Source organism: Lacerta agilis, chromosome 13 (assembly GCF_009819535.1).
Source record: "Lacerta agilis isolate rLacAgi1 chromosome 13, rLacAgi1.pri, whole genome shotgun sequence".
Classification (NCBI taxonomy): domain Eukaryota; kingdom Metazoa; phylum Chordata; class Lepidosauria; order Squamata; family Lacertidae; genus Lacerta; species Lacerta agilis.
The window spans coordinates 23,787,745-23,806,225 of record NC_046324.1 but is presented as its reverse complement, the minus strand read 5'-3'; the positions used below and the strand labels follow the sequence as shown (position 1 = coordinate 23,806,225).

At 45.5% G+C, this 18,481-nt stretch overlaps 1 protein-coding gene across 1 annotated transcript in view; it reads left to right on the top strand.

Annotated features, from left to right (window-relative positions):
- Positions 1-18,481, top strand: part of IGDCC4 (immunoglobulin superfamily DCC subclass member 4) — a 67,051-nt gene that overhangs the window by 34,742 nt on the left and 13,828 nt on the right. The window contains exons 5-13 of the mRNA XM_033166709.1: positions 1,564-1,701; positions 4,571-4,726; positions 5,848-6,258; positions 7,702-7,866; positions 9,367-9,504; positions 9,984-10,154; positions 11,208-11,441; positions 16,517-16,624; positions 18,288-18,471. Coding sequence (XP_033022600.1) covers positions 1,564-1,701; positions 4,571-4,726; positions 5,848-6,258; positions 7,702-7,866; positions 9,367-9,504; positions 9,984-10,154; positions 11,208-11,441; positions 16,517-16,624; positions 18,288-18,471 — 1,705 coding nt within the window. The remainder of the gene's footprint in view (positions 1-1,563; positions 1,702-4,570; positions 4,727-5,847; positions 6,259-7,701; positions 7,867-9,366; positions 9,505-9,983; positions 10,155-11,207; positions 11,442-16,516; positions 16,625-18,287; positions 18,472-18,481) is intronic.

Sequence of the window (18,481 nt, the reverse complement as noted above, 5' to 3'; positions counted from 1 at the left end):
TGATACCGCAGATTAAATCTCTCCCCCCCTCTCTCTCCCTCCCCCCTCTCTGTGTGTGATGAAGCCTTCCTGATGTTCCTGCACTCCGGCTCCCATCATCCCTCACCATGCCAATGGGAGCTGGAGTCCAACAACATCAGGAAGGTGACAGTATTGTCCACACTGACTGGCAGCAGCTCTCTGGGGTTCCAGACAAGAGTATTTCCCGGCCCTGCCAGGAGATGCAGCCAGGGATTGAACTTGGGACCTTCTGCATTCCAAGCAGATGCTCTGCCACTGAACTGCAGCCCTTCCCCCTAAAAAATAAATCAAGATTCCGGTCCTCATGATTTTGAATAACGGAGTGATTCAGTTAGGAACATAGGAAGCTGCCTTGTGCTGAGTCAGACCATTGGTCCATCTAACTCAGTATTGTCTTCACTGACCGGCAGTGATCCTCCAGGAGTTTGGACAGGACACTGTCTCAGCCGTACCTGGAGATGCCAGGGATTGAATTTAGCACCTTATCCATGCAGGTCCTTCGCCATGAGCAGGATAGTACTTCTCCCACTTGTGCCCCCCAACATTTTCCCCTTTCTCTCCCCCCTGCACCGTGCTGTAGTCACTATACAAGCGCCTCCTTCGCTCATAGGCATCAAATTGAAAGCAGCTCTGGGCCTGGAGGAACCAGATTATTTAGTTGAAAGCTTGGCTTGCTTAGATTTTTAATTTTTTTATTTACACTTTTCAGATCTATACATTTCACTGATTTTACAATCATTTTGACATTTAAAAATTGACTTCCGTCCCCCTCTTTCTGAGGTTCTTTAAATTTATTTTTAATATCTTCTGTGTATCCAGATTCACTTAACTTACTCATTTATTTTTATCTTCTTTAAATATATACACTTTAAATACATACTGTAATAACTGCAGGTTCTTACGATAATCCTGCCAGTGTTTTTTTTATCTGTTTACAATTTATCTGTAAATATTCAATAAACCATTTCCACTCTTTTATAATAAAAAGTTTGTTATCTTGATTTCTTATTCTTCCAGCAAGTTTTGCCATTTCTGCATATTCTGTAAGTTTTTGTATCCATTCTTCCTTTGCTGGGACTTCTTCTTCTTCTTTCCTTGAAAGTTTGGCTTGCTTAGAATGCCTCGACTCCTTTATCTCTCGGTCCTGTATACATGAAGGAGCGTCTCCACCCCCATCATTCAGCCCGGACACTGAGATCCAGCGCCGAGGGCCTTCAGTCGGTTCCCTCACTGCGAGAAGCAAAGCTACAGGGAACCAGGCAGAGGGCCTTCTCGGTAGTGGCGCCCGCCCTGTGGAACGCCCTCCCATCAGGGGTCAGAGAGATAAACAACTACCTGTCATTTAGAAAATACCTGAAGGCAGCCCTGTTTAGGGAAGTTTTTAATTTGTGACTTTGTATTGTATTTTGGTATTTGTTGGAGGCCGCCCAGAGTGGCTGGGGAGACCCGGCCAGATGGGCGGGGTATAAATAAATAAATTATTATTATTATTATTATTATTATTATTTATTTATTTTGGAAACCTGTACTTTATTCCGCTAGGGCACCAGCTGCCTGCGACAGGGGATGTTGCCTTCATCGCCATGCCGGAGAACGCGACTGTCGTGGTTGGAGAGAGCGCCGTGATGGAGTGCATGGCATCTGCCAGCCCCACACCATTTGTCTCTTGGATACGGGATGGTAAGTGAAGACCCCCAGCCCTTTTGATGCGAAGAGGCAACGGTGGGATCCTTTGGTTTCTGAAAAAACCAATCAGGAGAGGAATGCGCCACGAGAAGCTTTGCAGAGTGCAACTGAATACAAGGTGGCCGAGCTCTCCGTGTCCGGGGAATGGCTCCCGACTCGAGCTCGCCCATTAATGTTAACGTGATACAAAAGCATGCAATTCATTTATGTTGTTTGATCTGTAAAAGATACGGAATTTCTAGTTGCTGGGTGCCTTTTGATCTAAATTGGACACGGCCAATATCGAATGACGCCCCCCAGCTCGAAAGGGCAGAGCAGGAGGGTCGGGCCTTTTGTAGACGTTTCGTGGGGCTCGGCGCATCTGTCGCTGCTTTGCAAAAATAACTCTCGGGTTATCTTTAGGATTATAAAAACGTGATAAAGATCGCTGAAGGCGCTGAGGATGGGGCAGGGCTGGGGCACGCATCTCTTTTAAAGATGTGGGAGCGAAGGCGGCGTGTGAAAGTCACCAAAGCCGCAAATTCGATGCAGATCAAAGGATGCACAAGCAAGAGGCAACCCACCTAATTGGAGACCAGCTGCCCTGCCCCAAATTGACCAACGTACAAGGCTGGGGGATTCTAAGGCCCAGGGTCCAAATGTGACCCTCCAGGTCTCCCTGCCTGGCCCTCTGGCCCTCCCCCAGGCAACACCCTTCTCCAGCCACCCTCTTTGTGCCCAAGTCACACCCCACACCGATGCCACTTCACAGCCTTCCTAGAGTGTTTCTGCCTGGCTTGAATGTGGTGTTGGGTAATGACTGCTTGCCTGGGTGTAGGAAGATGCAGTGCTTTTTGTGTGCGATGGGACTCCTTGGTTCAGAGAATTGGCACCTCTTTTTTGAGGGGCTGCCCATGCCAGCTATTATGAGCTGGCACCCACTGCCCTTAAAAAAGTACCTTTTCGTGCAATACACAGTTCAACTATGGAACTCCCTCCCACAGCAGGCAGTGATGGCCACCAACTTGGTTGGCTTCCAAAGAGGACTGGGCAAATTCATAAAGGAGAGGGCTATCGATGCCTTCTAGCCACAATGGCTATGCTCTGCCTCCATGGTCGGAGGCAGTAATGCTTCTGAATGCCAGTTGCTGGAAACCACGGGAGGGGAGAGCTCGGGTCCTGCTTGTGGTTTCCTCACAGGCATCTGGTTGAGAAACAGGATGCTGTACAAGGAGGTAGAGGGATCATTCTTTCATATGTGGTGGACTTGTGAAAGGGTAAAAGTGTATTGGGAAATGATCCATAATGAATTGGAAAAAATGTTTAAAAGTACTTCCCTCCCCCCCAAAAACCCTCCAGAGTCCTTTCTGCTGGGGATAATTCAGACTGAAATTCCCAGGTGTCAAAAAGGTTATTTATGCATGCCTGTCTTTTGTTAGCCCCCAAATGGAAAATGAGCGAGATCCTAAACAAAGAAGAATGGCAACTTAAGTTGATAGAATATGCACAGCTTGCAGACATAACTTATAGAATAAGAGAACAAGAAGAACATACGTTTAGAGACGATTGGAAAACGTTTATTGAATATATGGGAAATAACTGTGCACAGCTGAAAATGCTGTCTGCATTAAGATAAATCCAACAGTGCAAATAAGTTTTGACGGATGTAATAATGGAATAATGAATGGTATAATTTTTTGTAAACTATGGAGGGATTTATGATATGTAAAATGAACCATGGAAAGAAAAGAAGGGAAGTCATTGATATCTTAAGGGTGTAAAAAGGAGTACTTTAAACTGTAAAACAGATAATGTAATGAAAATTATATTTTTTTTAAAAAGAGAAACAGATGCTGTACTAGATAGACCATTGGTCTGATCCAGCAGGCTCTTCTTCCATTCTTAACAAGGCATGAGTACTAGCACCTCATTTTTTAACCAAAAAAGCACTGAAGATATAGATGTGTGTATGTAGAAACTAGGGACGCGGGTGGTGCTGTAGGTTAAACCACAGAGCCTAGGGCTTGCTGATCAGAAGGTCGGCGGTTCGAATCCCCGCGACAGGGTGAGCTCCTGTTGCTCGGTCCCAGCTCCTGCCCACCTAGCAGTTTGAAAGCACGTCAAAGTGCAAGTAGAAAAATAGGTACCACTCCAGCGGGAAGGTAAATGGCGTTTCTGTGTGCTGCTCTGGTTCACCAGAAGCGGCTTAGTCATGCTGGCCACATGACCCGGAAGCTGTACACCAGCTCCCTCAGCCAGTAACATGAGATGAGCGCCACAACCACAGAGTCGGACATGACTGGACCTAATGGTTAAGGGTCCCTTTACCTTTATGTAGAAACTAGCCAACTCTACAAAGGTAAAGTTTGCATTCATTGTTCTGATCCCTTTTGCTCTGGCCCTGGCCACCTCTGGCATGTACCCCAAGATGAAGGTTGACCAGAAGAAAATGTGGACCTTTCCCTGAAAAAGGTTTCCCCCTCCTCCGCCTCCATGCCATAAGAGAAACCAATTTTGATGTAAAATTGCAACACCCCTCGCTTTTCTTCTAATAATTCATCAAGGACCCAAGCATGCATCCACTCATCTTCATACATTCCAGCGCAGTGTGTCCCCTGATTAAGTAGGAGACACGACTGTACAGTCTTTCTTTGGCTGCTCTAAGCAATCAGTTGGAAACTAGAATGACTCCTTGCAAACTTGGTGCTTAATTATAGCAGAAACGTAAAGTTCTCAAAACTGAGTGCAAAAAATCTGCCCAAAAGTCTGAAATATTAAGATCATCATCCTGCCAGAGTTTTAAGATGATAATGTGCAGGGTTTCTCCCCCGCCCCCGCCCCATTATCTTACTTAAGAATTTGATGCCTTGTTGTTCCTTTGCAGATGGGGACCCTATTTCCACAGATGTGATTGTGCTGGGACGGACCAACCTCTTGATTCCTCATGCCCAGCTCCATCACTCAGGGATCTATGTCTGCCGTGCCAATAAACCCCAGACCAGGCAGTTTGTAACCGCTGCGGCTGAGCTCAGAGTTCTTGGTGAGTAAGTAAAATCTTTATTACGGTCAAGGACCAGAAAGCAATTTATAAAACCACATATTGGTGTAAGTTGTGTTATGCCACAAACAAAAACAGGAATGCGGGCCAATTCATAAAACCGAGAACAGAGAATAAACCAGTTCTGCGCTGTCATAGACTGTAGCTCGGTGGAGCGTCTGCTTTGCATGTAGAAGGGTCTCAGGTTCAATACCCAGCATCTCCAGGTAGGGCTGGGAGAAAATCAGTCCTGAAATCCTAGAGAGACGTGGCCAGCCAGTATGGGCAATGCTGAGCGAGATGGGCCATTGGGTCTGGCTCAGATTATTTCTTTCTTTATTTAAAATTGTATACTGCCCTTCATCTGAAGATCTCAGGGTGGCTCACAGCATAAAGATACAAGATAAAAAACACAAAATACATAATAGAAAGCTTTTTTTCAAATAAAATTCAACACTGCACTGTAATGGACTTAGAAGCTCAAAGCTGTAAGTTCCACCTTCCTGTGCTTTTTATGTTGTAAAAACTGTATTTTGGGGCTATTATTTTTGGGTCCTTGCAAAGCTGAATTCTGGGTATAGGCATGAACCAAGGTCTCTCCTGCTTGCTTATGGAGTCCACTCACCACTTCCAGGCCCCCGTATCTATTCCAGCAGGAAGGACTAGAAGAAATGGTTTTGGTTAGCCTTCACTTTGTTGAAGGGAAGGTACACGTTGTTCCTGCCTCAAAGAATGGACTAGGACAACTTTCCCCAACTGGGTGTTCTTCTGATGTTTTGGGCTACAACTCTCATGAGCCCCAGTCAAACTATCTTACAAGAAGCCCTTAAGCAAGACTCAAACGTAACACTCTCTCCCTACTTGTGATTCCCAGCAGCTGATACTGAGAGGCATACTGACTCTGACAGTGAAGGGAGCAACTCATAGCCTTATCCTCCATTAATTTGCCTGCCCTGAGTCTTCCAGCATTCAGCTTCATTGGCTGTCCCTGGGTTCTAGTGTTATCCACCACCATTCGTGATTTTATGCTGCTCTATCATGTCACTTCTTCCTTGCCTTTCCTCTAAACGAAATAGCCCCTTTCCTAACCTTTAGAAGCTAATTTTCTTCTTCTGCCTCTTAAGCTCCCCCTGTCATCTCCCAGGCTCCGGAGACCATTTCTCGCACCCGTGCCAGTACCGCCAGGTTTGTGTGCAAAGCAGAAGGAGAGCCGTCCCCCAGCATCCACTGGATGAAGAACGGAGAGCCTCTCTTGTCCAAAGGGCGGGTGAAGATGCAAAGTAGCGGCACCCTGGTGATCAACCAGATCGGGCTGGACGACGCCGGCTATTACCAATGCGTGGCAGAGAATCACCTGGGCATGGCGTGTGCTGGGGCCAGGCTGGTGGTGATCGTGCGGGAAGGTTTGCCAAGCGCCCCTAAGAGGGTGTCTGCCAGTTCTCTCTCCAGCACGACTGTCTTGGTATCCTGGGAGCGTCCAGAGTTCAACAGCGAGCGGATCATTGGCTTCTCACTCCATTACCAGAAGGCTTCGGGTATGACCCTTGAATGGTTGTTTTGCCATCATAGTCCGTATCATGGCATGTTGACTTTGAATCAACTTTTGGAAGACATCTGAAGGCAGCCCTGTGTAGGGAAGTTTTTAATGTTTGAAGTTTTATTCTGTTTTTAATGTTCTGTTGAAAGCTGCCCAGATTGGGGGGGTGGGTAGAAAATAATAATAATAATAATAATAATAATAATAATAATAATAATAATAATAATAGGTGGGCAGGTGGCCCCCTTGGCCCCCTCCGACTTGAAGGTCAAACTAGCTAGCCTTCTAATGCTGTTTGGGCCTCTCTTAAAAGTCTGAGTTTATGTTTCAACGATGAAATTATAATCTTCAACTGTAAGTTAATTGGCACAGAATTGACTGCCCCGTTGTTCTTTAGGCCACATCCGCACCATAAATTTAAAGCACATGTATTCCACTTCAAGAAGTCATGGCTCCCACCCCCAAGAATTATGGGAGCTATAGTTTGTTAAGCTATAGTTTGTTAAGAGTGGTTTAACTGTCAGTCCCTCTTTGCACAGAACTCTTGGGAATTGTAGCTCTGGGAGGAGGCCATTGCCAAGGTCAAAGCACAGTATGAAGTCCTTCCCTCCTCCTCTCCTCCTCCTCCTCCTCCTCCTCCTGAATGACTTGCTCACAAATTTATTGACAGCTGCACGAATTATTATAGCTAGGAAGTGGAAGGGGCAAGCAGAATGTAAAATGGAAGAATGGTATAAAGAGGTGTGGGGTATCAATGATAAATTAACATGTGCCATTAAGGTAAAACTGGGAATATGCAGGAGAAATGATTTTGAGGAGATATGGAGGGTGTTTGTAGAATTTGTACTGTTAAAACGGAAAGGGCTCAAACCATCGCAAGAGGTGTTGAAATTTTGGGAGGTTGAATAGTTACAATGGAATGGTCTCCGTGGGGAGCACATTTTTATTCTTATTTATTTATGATTATGACTTTGTCAAAAAAATAAAAATAAAAAGCACAGTATGAAGGATGTATAAGGGGGGGGGTGGATGTAGCCCTGAGAAGAGGGAATTGTTGCTAAAAGCCACTGTGGGAACTGTAGCGCTGTGAGAGGAGTTGCTGTCTCGTAACAACTCTCTTAACATATTCTTAAAATTCTCAACACGCTGCAAGTCCCAGGAGTCTTTGGGAGAAGCCATGACTGTGTAATGGCGCTTTCAATGTTTGGTGCAGATGTCACCTAACTCGTTGCCAGAAATGTAGGTTTGAAACCCTGATTGCGTTGAAAAGGTGGGAACAGCCCCAGCATTTGCTTAAAAGCCAAACTGCGTGGCGTGAAAGGCTCACTGGACCTTTTCTGCGAGCTGCTTGCAAGAAGCCGCTCAGAGGAAAGGACAAAACATGTTCCTCTTTTTCTTTTCTTCTTCTTTTTTGTCTGACAGCGTTGTGTACCCTCTCTAGGCGCTGACAATGTGGAGTACCAGTTCGCGGTGAATAACGACACGACAGAGTTCCAGGTCAAAGATCTGGAGCCCAGCACCAACTACGTTTTTTACGTGGTGGCGTATTCGCAGCTCGGAGCCAGCCGAACCTCCTCTTCCATCAACGTACAGACACTGGAAGATGGTTCGTAGACTTGGAGGGGAAAGGACGGTTCCCCCACCCCCATGCTTCCTGGAAGAAATAAATCACATAGCCGGCCCCGTTATATATATATGTGTGTGTGTGTGTGTGTGTGTGTGTGCAGCAGTGAGAAGTATTTTGAACTGAAGGGATGATCCTCATTTGTGTTTATGATTAGATGAGGTTAACACAATTTGCATATTGTTTTCTCGAAACTGGGACCCGCCGAATGGCTGATGGAGTGGAAGTTTAAAACAAAAGGATGTACTGATCTGTGGAACTCCTTGCCACAGGATGTTCTGCTGGTCAGTTGTGCAAAAAAAGTTTCTTTGTTAGTTTTTGAAAAAGATTAAAGTATGATAAAAATAATTTTAAAGATGACAAATTTGTTCAGCAATCCTCCCTTCACTGCTAGGTACAATAGTGACATATTTAATTTCTAAATGGCCTGTCTGGTCAGCATTCTGTTCTCACAGTAGCCAATCAAACACCTTGAAAGGAAGCCCAAAAGCAGGATATTGAGTGCAACAACACTCTTCTCATTTGTGGTTCCTAACAACAGAGGAATGCTGCCATGGTCTAACTTAGGCATTGTGGCTAGTAGCCATCCCTGTGCCATTTAGGCACCCTGTTGATCTGACATAGCATGCAGATGCATTATCAAAAATCAAGAAATTACCCTGAGGTCAGTTCAGCTTGGAAGGTCTCATGTTGTGCAGTCCTGGTGTTCTGGTATCTCCACCCTTCCCCCTTGGAAATGTTTCTTTGCATTGGTGTTAGAAAACACCTCTGCATGAAAGAAAAATAGCCAGATTTCCTTTCCTAGAGGAAATAGGTTGGCTAAGTGAATTGCAGAGTGTGTTTCCAAATGTTCTCTTATTTATTATCTTTATTATTTATTATTACAGTTATTTGTCGCCTGCTACCAAAATGCCTCAAAGAAACTTACAATTATAAAAGCGGGCATAACACAAAATTTGAAATAAATAAAAGAACATAAATTAACGAAAAGTGCTCATCTTGCAATAACATAAAATGGTCAGCCCCTATCCTGCCCTACTGAAGATGAACATAAATACAGATTCTTGGGTGAACAGGAATGTCTTTGTCTGGTGCCTAAAAGTTTGTAATGATGGTGCCAGGCATATCTCTTTGGGGAGAGAGTTCCATAGTCGGTGAGCCAACACTAAAAAGCCTGTCCTTGTGTTGCTTCCCTGTGCAGTTCCCTTCGAGGAGGCACACAAAGAAGGCCCTCAGGTGGGTCCATGTAGGTTCATGTGGGGAGAGGTGGTTCTTAAGGTATTGTGGGGTCCTGGGTCATTTCAAGGCTTGAAAGGTCAAAACAAACATTTCAAATTGAGCCTGGAAACCAATCTACAGCCAATCAATGAAGCCCTCCAGGTGTGTGTGTGTGTGTGTGTTTTTCACCCACCAAATGGGTGTTTTGCTCGTTTCCTTTGTGACGAGGTAGAGTCATCACTTTTAATCCTTTCACCTCCCCAGTTCCCAGCACAGCTCCTCAGCTGTCTCTTTCCAGCATAACACCGATGGACATCAAGGTGACTTGGCTGCCTCTCCTTCCGGAACTCAGCAATGGCAGAATCACCAAGTACAAAATCGACTACGCTCCCCTCAAGGAAGGTAAGGAAGAGATGGTTCTGGTGCCAGAAACTGGGGCACGATTAGGGATGTGGCGAAGAAGTGACTTTCACGCTGTCTTGGGTTCATCACAATCAGTGCTGTTTCCATTCTGCTGCAGTTCAGCTTCCAGCAAAACTGGTGTTGTTTTCTCACTCTAAGCTTTGACCAAAACCAGTGCTTTTTTCAGGGGGTACCGAGTACCAGCACCTATTTTTTCAAGATAAATAGCACTGATCAAAACTAATGTAATTAATTTCACAATCAAATTCACTGGAAGGGAAACATCAAAAACAGTGCAGAAAGTAATGTTATTATTTAGGTAAAACAATAGCTTGTACTCACTGGGGTTATTTCTGTTCCTGACCTCAGATGCACATGTGGACTGTGGCAATTTCTGCTCCCATTTCTGTTTCTGATGGAGTTCTCTAGCACCCACCAGCATGTTAGATTCAGAATGTTGGGCTCTGTTTTTCTAACAGATCTGATTTCCTCAACCGAGGTTGGTGCGAATGAGACCCAACTCACTCTACACGGCCTGCACCCTAATAAATCCTACAAAGTGCGCATTGCAGCGAGTACAAGCGTGGGCTATGGGGCCCCTTCAGAATGGACACAGCACCGTACCCCGGATAGAGACAACCAGACTCATGGTAGGTCAGTCCACTGCCTTTGAGGATCATGTCCGCTGCTCTCAGGGCTTAGTAGGACATGGAGAGTTCTGTGTCTGCAAATGGAATTTGGATCCAAGATGGAGAAGTCTGTGGAAGCTTTAGTCAAAGGTAGGAAGCATAATAGCCAAGGAGAGCGAGCCTGAGATAAAGGTGGCAATGAAATGCTGATTCCTTTATTTGATTTTAAATGTATATGTACCACCCTTCATCAGAATGGATCCAGAGTGTTTTCTTCCTATATAAATAAAAATGTAAGGCTGTCATCACGCAGCAGTTCATGACCACACCAACTCCAGCAGGAACAGGTGGCAAGTGAGGGAGCAAGCAGCACAGGTGGCATTTGGCCCTGGCAAACTGTTTAACAGAGTGGGGGAGGCACTGGGAAACCTGGAGCCCCCCAGTGTTGTGGGGCTCTGGCTCCCATTGGCCCCAGCCATCTTGGTCAACGGTTAGGGATGAGGAGAGTTGTTTCCCAAAACATCTGGAGAGTACCGCACTGCTTACCCTGATTTAGTACAACCCTGTATGGTACCTTCTTGTATTTTTATCCTACTCTTCCTCCAAGGAGCTGAGAATAGCACATTTATTATTATTTTAATTTACACCCTGCCTTCCTCCCTGCAGCAAACAAAAAGCTGATAAACCAAAACAACAAAAGCAATTAAAACAATTCCAGTACAGATGCAGACTGGGAGAGAGCTCTGCTTAAAAGGCTTGTTGAAGGAGGAAGATTTTCAGCAGGCACCAAAAAAGACAACAGAGACGGTGCCTTTCTGATGGGTAAAGGGAGAGAATTCCAAAGGTGCCACAACGCTTAAGACCCAATTCCTATATTGTGTGGAATGGGCCTTCTGATAAGACAGTATCTGTACAAGTTCCTCACCTGCAGAGCAGCTGGGGTGTGTAAGGGGTGAGACAATCTTTCAGGTTTCCTGTTCCCAAGTTGAGTAGGGCTTTATACACACACACAAAACCCTAGCACCTTGATTCTTGGGGCAACCGCTGCTGATGTTTCTTCCTTGCTTCCCCTAGTTCCGTTTGCCCCGACTGAGTTAAAAGTCCGAGCGAAAATGGAGTCCCTTCTGGTGAGTTGGCAACCTCCAGCTAACCACGCCCAGATTTCAGGCTACAAACTTTACTACCGCGAAGTGGCCACAGAGGAGACGAGTGAGGAGAACCTCTCCGAAGGTCCCGGGGATGGCGCTTGGGATGTTGGGCCGATAAAACTGAAGAAGAAGGTCAGGCAGCATGAACTGACAGAGTTAAGTAAGTTCATTTATTTGTTGAATTTATACCGCACCTTTTTTTGTCCAAGGATGTCAAGGTGGCGTACGTGGTTCTCCTCCTCCTCCCTTTAATCCCCACAACAACCCTGTGAGGTAGGTTAGGTCAGGAGGCAGTGACTGGCCCAAGGTCACCCAGTGAGCTTCAAGATCAAGTGGGGATTTGAATCCAGGTCTCTGACACTCTCACCAGTACACCACATTGGCTCTCGGAAAAGGTTTCCTGTGCCCTGTTTGTTCCCGTGAACTGGCCATGGAGGTTGTCTGTGGCAAGGAGCCCATCAATGAGAACATTATCCGATCTGTATAGACCCAAACTTTCTAAATTAGGTCCTCAACCTAATTTCGTGTGGGTGGCAAGGAAGGAGAAAACAGAGTGGCAGGATGAGATAGAAAAGCAAGTGCCCCATTGGCTCCACCCTCTGCTGGCTTGCGGCCCTCAACAGATTACCCTGAAAGGAATGTGGCCCTCAACAGGGAAAAAGGTTCTCCAATCTCCATCTAAATGCCATGCCAAAAGAAATTTGTTGTTCAGTTGTTCAGTCGTGTCCGACTCTTCGTGACCCCATGGACCAGAGTACGCCAGGCAGGCCTATCCTTCACTGCCTCTCGCACTTTGGCTAAACTCATGTTAGTAGCTTCGAGAACACTGTCCAACCATCTCATCCTCTGTCGTCCCCTTCTCCTTGTGCCCTCCATCTTTCCCAACATCAGGGTCTTTTCTAGGGAGTCTTCTCTTCTCATGAGGTGGCCAAAGTACTGGAGCCTCAACTTCAGGATCTGTTCTTCTAGTGAGCACTCAGGGCTGATTTCTTTGAGAATGGATAGGTTTGATCTTCTTGCAGTCCATGGGACTCTCAAGAGTCTCCTCCAGCACCATAATTCAAAAGCATCAATTCTTTGGCGATCAGCCTTCTTTATGGTCCAGCTCTCACTTCCATACATTACTACTGGGAAAACCATAGCTTTAACTAAAGCTATGGTTTTCCCAGTAGTAGTGCCAAAAGAAATACTGTACAGCTTTTCCAACTGGGATAAACGTTGCTACTTAAGCCAACTTTTGCAAACTTCCAGACACATAGAAGTTAAATCTGTTTCATTTTTTTTAGTTCCTGCTGATTTTAACCATCTTGAATGTTCTTAAATACCCGTTTTTATCAATAATTTTAATGTTTTGTTTTATATATATTTTTTGTAAGCTGCTTAGAGGTTTCCTTACAATTATGCAGTATACATATTTTGTTAAATTAATAAAATAAATTGCATGCACTGCTTGTGAGGGCCATCTCATATGCTGGCATTTCAAGACAGGATTTAGGCAGAGCACCCCTAACCTGTTGCCCTTCCAGATGTTTGGGGCTACAATTCCGTGCTGGCTGGGACTGAAGGGAGTTGTAGCTGGAAAAATCTGGAGGGCACCCGATTTGGCAAAGGCTATGTCCAGAGGTATAGAATTGTGAGGAAGGGGGGAGATTCTGAAAAATTGGGAAGAGTGGGCCATGGAGTCAGGAGAATGAGGAATCTAGATAGCTGTGGATAGAGGAAACAGGACTTCTTCCAGGCACTAGAACCACTTGCAGTTTTTTTTTTTTACAATCAAGCAGTGTATAAATTTTATGAAGTAAATAAAGAAAATCACTACCCAAAACTCCCTGCATTAGTCATGCTAGCATAATTCCAAAGGTTGTATCCGATGCTAGTCCTATTCAGAGTAGACCCATTGAAATTAGTAGGCATGCCTAATACTTTCAACATGCCTGCCCTGAACCGTGCCAGATTTAGGGCAGTGCAGGTGGTTCCCCTGCCCAGGGTGCCGAGCCAAGGGGGCGCAAAACTGAGAAGATCTATAATTGAGAAGGTCCACTTGGCCTCACTCAGGGCCTCACTCAGGGCTCTATACTACCAAAGATTACCAAATTCTGCCCCTCCACTTAGACCACATTTGCGCCAGACACCGAAAGCATCACAATAACTACTTTCAACAATCCTGGTTTCCCCAAAGAATTCTGGCAGGTGTCGTTTTTAAAAGGGTGCTGAGGGCTGTTAGGAGGCCCCTATTTCTCTTCACAGAACTGCAGTTCCCAGAGGGATATATTGTTAAACCACTCTAAGAACTGTAGCTCCGTGGGGGGAATTTGGAATCTACTAACAACCCTCGGCACCCGTAACAATCTACAGCTCCCAGAAGTCTTTGGGGGAAGCCACGACTGTTTAAGCTGGTATCTCATAGTGCTTTAAAAACATGGTGCAAATATGACGTTAGTCGGATACAACCTCAGTTGTACAGTTTGTCATGCTATGGATTGGGTAGGTAGAAATCCATGCCTGAAAGAGGAGGAAGTTGAGTTGGCGGTTGTCTAACAACCATAGAACATTTCTTCCATGCACCGTTGCCTGAACCAGGCCTGGGGGCTACCACCATTACATTTGGGCTGTGACTGGAGAGAGAGGGCACCCTGTGTTATGTATTGAAGTTCTCACCCTAGACCACTAGGGTGTGTGTATATAGTTCATTCTGCTGCAGTTCTCACTCAGGTCCACACATGCAAATGAGGGATTGAAAGTGACGTTCAGGGATTGGGTAACTACAGAAAGTTGTTACTGTTGCTTGTAGCTGAGTTCTATATAAGCAGGCTGCTGAGCCCTTCAGATCAGTTCTGTTCCAGCCTGAGAATAAACGGAGCTGCTTGAAGAATCACTGTGTCGTTTGCTATGTCCACCCACTATTTAATACCCTGTGTGGGGAGATGTTTGGCTGTGGGTTCCTCTTTTAAGCCTTTGCTCAATGCTGAGGCACTCCTCAGCCAACACACACAAACACACACACACACACACAACCACTCTGCAGTTTGGACCATCTCCAGGCTGACTCTGTTCTGCCTGCTGCCAAGATTTTCAGAGCAGACAAAAAAGCCTTTTTGCTGTGGCGTTCTTAGGGAGGCCGGCAAAAAAAAAAGGGGGGGAGCCAAAATGTTTTCTCTGTCTCCCAGATGCAAATGTGTGTTGCACAGCATAAGGCTTTTCTGATCCTTGCCATCCATGTGCTTTTCCTTGCGGGTGGGGGGCGGGAGTGGCACCACTCGCCCCCCCCCCATACACACTTGCACAATCAAAAGAAGGATGATAACACTGGCACAGCCCAAAAGTGCTTTTGTACAGGCCGTATTGTGGTGGCGAAAGGAGCTGGCCATCTTCTCCACAGCAGGCCCTGAATAGGCACATCCTTAATTAGCAGAGCTTCGTCAATGAAACCAACAAGAGGTGGTGGTGGGGGAGGAGGCCATTTGGGGAGGAACAAGGAGCTGGGTGTCCAAAGAGAGAATTGCCCCATTTTCCCTCTATTTGTAAACTTTGAGATGCTCAAGCGGTTCCCTTGAATAAGCAGATCTTACAAAAGAGAAGCAAAGAAAGAAGCAGGCGAGCTTTGGAACAGCTCTCTTGGCTTGCTCTCTCGGGAGCTTGGCTTGCGCGGCCGAAAAGGATGGCTGGATCTGGCGGTAACACAGAATTCACACTGCCGGAAAGCTCCACTTTGGTTGCAAGGCCATGGTCTGCCCTGGATGGCCTTCAAGAGTACAGCAGTTCCATGCACTCTTTTAATGGGTTAAAAAAATGCCCTATTTATATTTTGGCAGCATCCAATATAAATGCTTAAACAACCTGCTCCTGGTTTGCTCTATTCAAGAGGTGGGGTCAATGGGAGCGTGGAGTAGAGTCACTGTACAATCCCCCTTAGTGATGAAATGCCAAAGGACAATTGGCTGGAGGAGGTTACTAAAGACTCACCCTGCACTTGATTCTAGTTGGGCAAAGGGAGATGGATTTGCCAAGTTTTTCTTTTAATTTTAAATGTATTCATTACATTTATATCCCACTTTTCTTCTAAGGAACTCAAGGGGGCATACACACTTACTCCCCTTGCCCTTTTTATCTCCACAACAACCCTGTGAGGTAGGTTATGGTCTGAGGGTTGCATTCAACCTAACTTTTACTCAGAATAGACCTGCTGAAATAGAAAATTAATGGGCCAAAGTTAGAGTCATTTATTTCAGTGGGTCTCCTATAAGTAAAAGTTAGTTGAATACAATTCTGAGAGACTGTGATTGGCCCAAGGCCCCTCTGTGAACTTCATGGCTAATTGGGTATTTGAGCCCTTGTCTTAGTCCAGCGCTCTGACCATTAAACCAAACTAAATCATCCAGATTTTTGCTGCTAATTGCCCTTGTTTCTTGCTTTTCTGTTTTTGGAGTTTTCTCTGATTTATTATCTTTTTTTTGTTTGTTTTAAAAAGATACATCCGTTAATTATAGAACTCATGATCACCAAAATAAGTCCACGGGCCACTAGGTACAGGTGGTTTAAGAAAGTGTAATAGGAGGTGTTGTCCAAAACATCTAGAGAACAACAGGCTGGGGAAGTCTGGACTGGAACAGCAGAATGCCAAAAACTTCATGCCAAATGAGAGGAGAGAGGTTGCCTTCTTGCTTTGCTTCCCAAACTCATTTGTCTCTCCACTGTCGGAAACAGGGATACCGGACTAGGCAGAACCTTTGCCTCGTCTTGCAAACCTCTTACTATGTGAGGCACACATTTAATTATTATGAATGGGTTGTATCTGATGCATAGCTGTCAACCCTCCCTGCTGTTCCCCACTGCTATATACATAGCTGTCAACCCTCCCTGCTATTTCCCAATGCTATAATAAGGGAATTTCCCTCAAAAAAAGGGAAAGGTTGACAGCTATGATCTGATGCAGTGCTAAGTTAAAGTCACTTAGCAGCATACTTGTGCTGGCTCATTACCACAAATGGTTGTGTAATGGATTGTGTGGCAAGAACCAGCTGTTGTGCAACAAGCTTCCGCTGGTGCAACTGTTGCATTGGATTCCTTCAAACTCTTCCATCTGCTAGACCAAGAGTTCCTCCACTGGCGGAGAGAGAACGTTGGATACGGCCCTTTGCTGAAATGGAGATTGTAGCCATGATTTTGCTCTTCTAAGCCATGCTGCTCTTTTCGTTGCTTGGCCCACTCTTCCATTCCTCTGCTTATTCTCTCCAGTTCCTGGGAGACTCTACGAAGTGAAGCTGGTGGCGTTCAACAAACATGAAGATGGCTACGCTGCAGTTTGGAAGGGAAGGACCGAGAGGGCACCTGTAACCGTAGCAGGTAGATGCTGCTGCTGCTCCTGCTGCAAGGCCTTGACTCCTGGCTCATGTTTGTGGATGGCTTTCCCACAAAGCATTATGATAAGGCAGCATTTGCCAACCTGGTGCCTCCAAGTGTTAAGACAAGGGCAGCCAAAATGATCAAGGGAATGCAGTGCCGGATTTACGTATAAGCTAAATAAGCTATATCTTAGGGCCCCACTCTCTTGGGGCCCCCAAAAAAATTTAAAGGAAAAAAATCTGGATGTACATTTCCAAAATATAAGATGAAAAACAAATAAAATAAAACCTACATACAGCATCAGTGTTTTGAGTTGTGTATGGACCTATTAGGTCCATAAATATATACCATATAGCATATATTCAACACAAGAAACAGCGACAATTTGTTGTTGACAAAGGACAGCTGGACATATAAAGGGCCCCTTTACCTTCAGTAGCTTAGGGCCTCATCAAACCTAAATCCGGCCCTGAGGGGATGGAGAAACTCCCCTATGAGGAAACGATGAAGTATTGGGGACTTTTAGATGAGAGAAAAGATGAGTAAAAGGTGACACAATGGAGGTTGTTTAAGAACAACAACAACTCATTATGTATATGCCAACCATCTAACTGGGTTGCTCGCAACAGAATACAGTGGAACCTCAGTTGTCAAACATAATCCGTTCCAGAAGGCCGTTCAACTTCCGTTTGACAATGGAGGCTCAGTGGACGGTTGGTGAAATCCATTGAAAAAATGGAAAAAACGCACCTCGGAAGCCATTCAACTTCTGATGCACGTTCAAAAATGGGAGCATTCGCTTCCAGGTTGTCGGCATCCGAAAGCCGAAACGTCCGACAATCAAGGTTCCACAATATTTAAAAACAACAACAAGAAGAAAACATCAAATATTTAAAAATTCCCTTTAGATGCAGTTTGCATGGCATGGAAAAAGGAGAGAGAAAAGTTTTCCTTCTTCTCTCCTAACCCTAGAACTTGTGGACATCCAATGAAGCCAAATGTGGGACAACCCAGGACCATTAAAAGAAAAGACTTCTTCATGCAGAGCATAGACCAGGCATGGCCAAACTTGGCCCTCCAGCTGTTTTGGGACTACAACTCCCATCATCCCTAACTAACAGGACCAGTGGTCAGGGATGATCAGAATTGTAGTCCCAAAACAGCTGGAGGGCCAAGTTTGGCCATGCCTGGCATAGACTATGACAGGTGCTTCCATAGGAGGCAGTGATGGCCCCCAACTTGAATGGTTTTAAAAGAGGGTTGGACAAATTCATAAAGGAGAAGGCTATGCTCTGCTTCTATGGTGGAAGGCAGTCATGCTCCTGAATGCCAGTTGCCGGACACCACAGGAGGGGAAAGAGCAAGAGCTCAGGTCCTGCTTGTTTGTTTCATAGGCTTGTTGGGCTGGCAGCTGTGAGAAAAGGATGCTGAATTAGATGGGCTGTTGGCCTGATCCAGCAGGTTCTGCTGAGGTTCTTATGGACCACAGCTCCAATCAGCCCCATTTGACTTCTTCCACGTTCTGTGGCTCAACTGACCACAACATTTCACCCCACCTTGTTCCTCTGTAATTCCCGCTGCTGTTCCTTTGCAAGCTGGTCCAGGAGTCATCCTCTGTGCACCTGATTCTGCATTTCTTGTCTTCTCTTGATCGTCCTTTCAGACCCTCCACTTCAGAAGGGCCCACCACTGCCCCCGGCCCACGTCTACGTGGAATCCAACAGCTCCACGTCAATTTGGTTGAGGTGGAAGAAGCCCGATTTCACCACTGTGAAGATCGTCAATTACACCGTGCGGTTCAGTCCCTGGGGGCTGAAAAATGCCTCGCTTGTGACTTACTACACAAGGTGAGAGGGT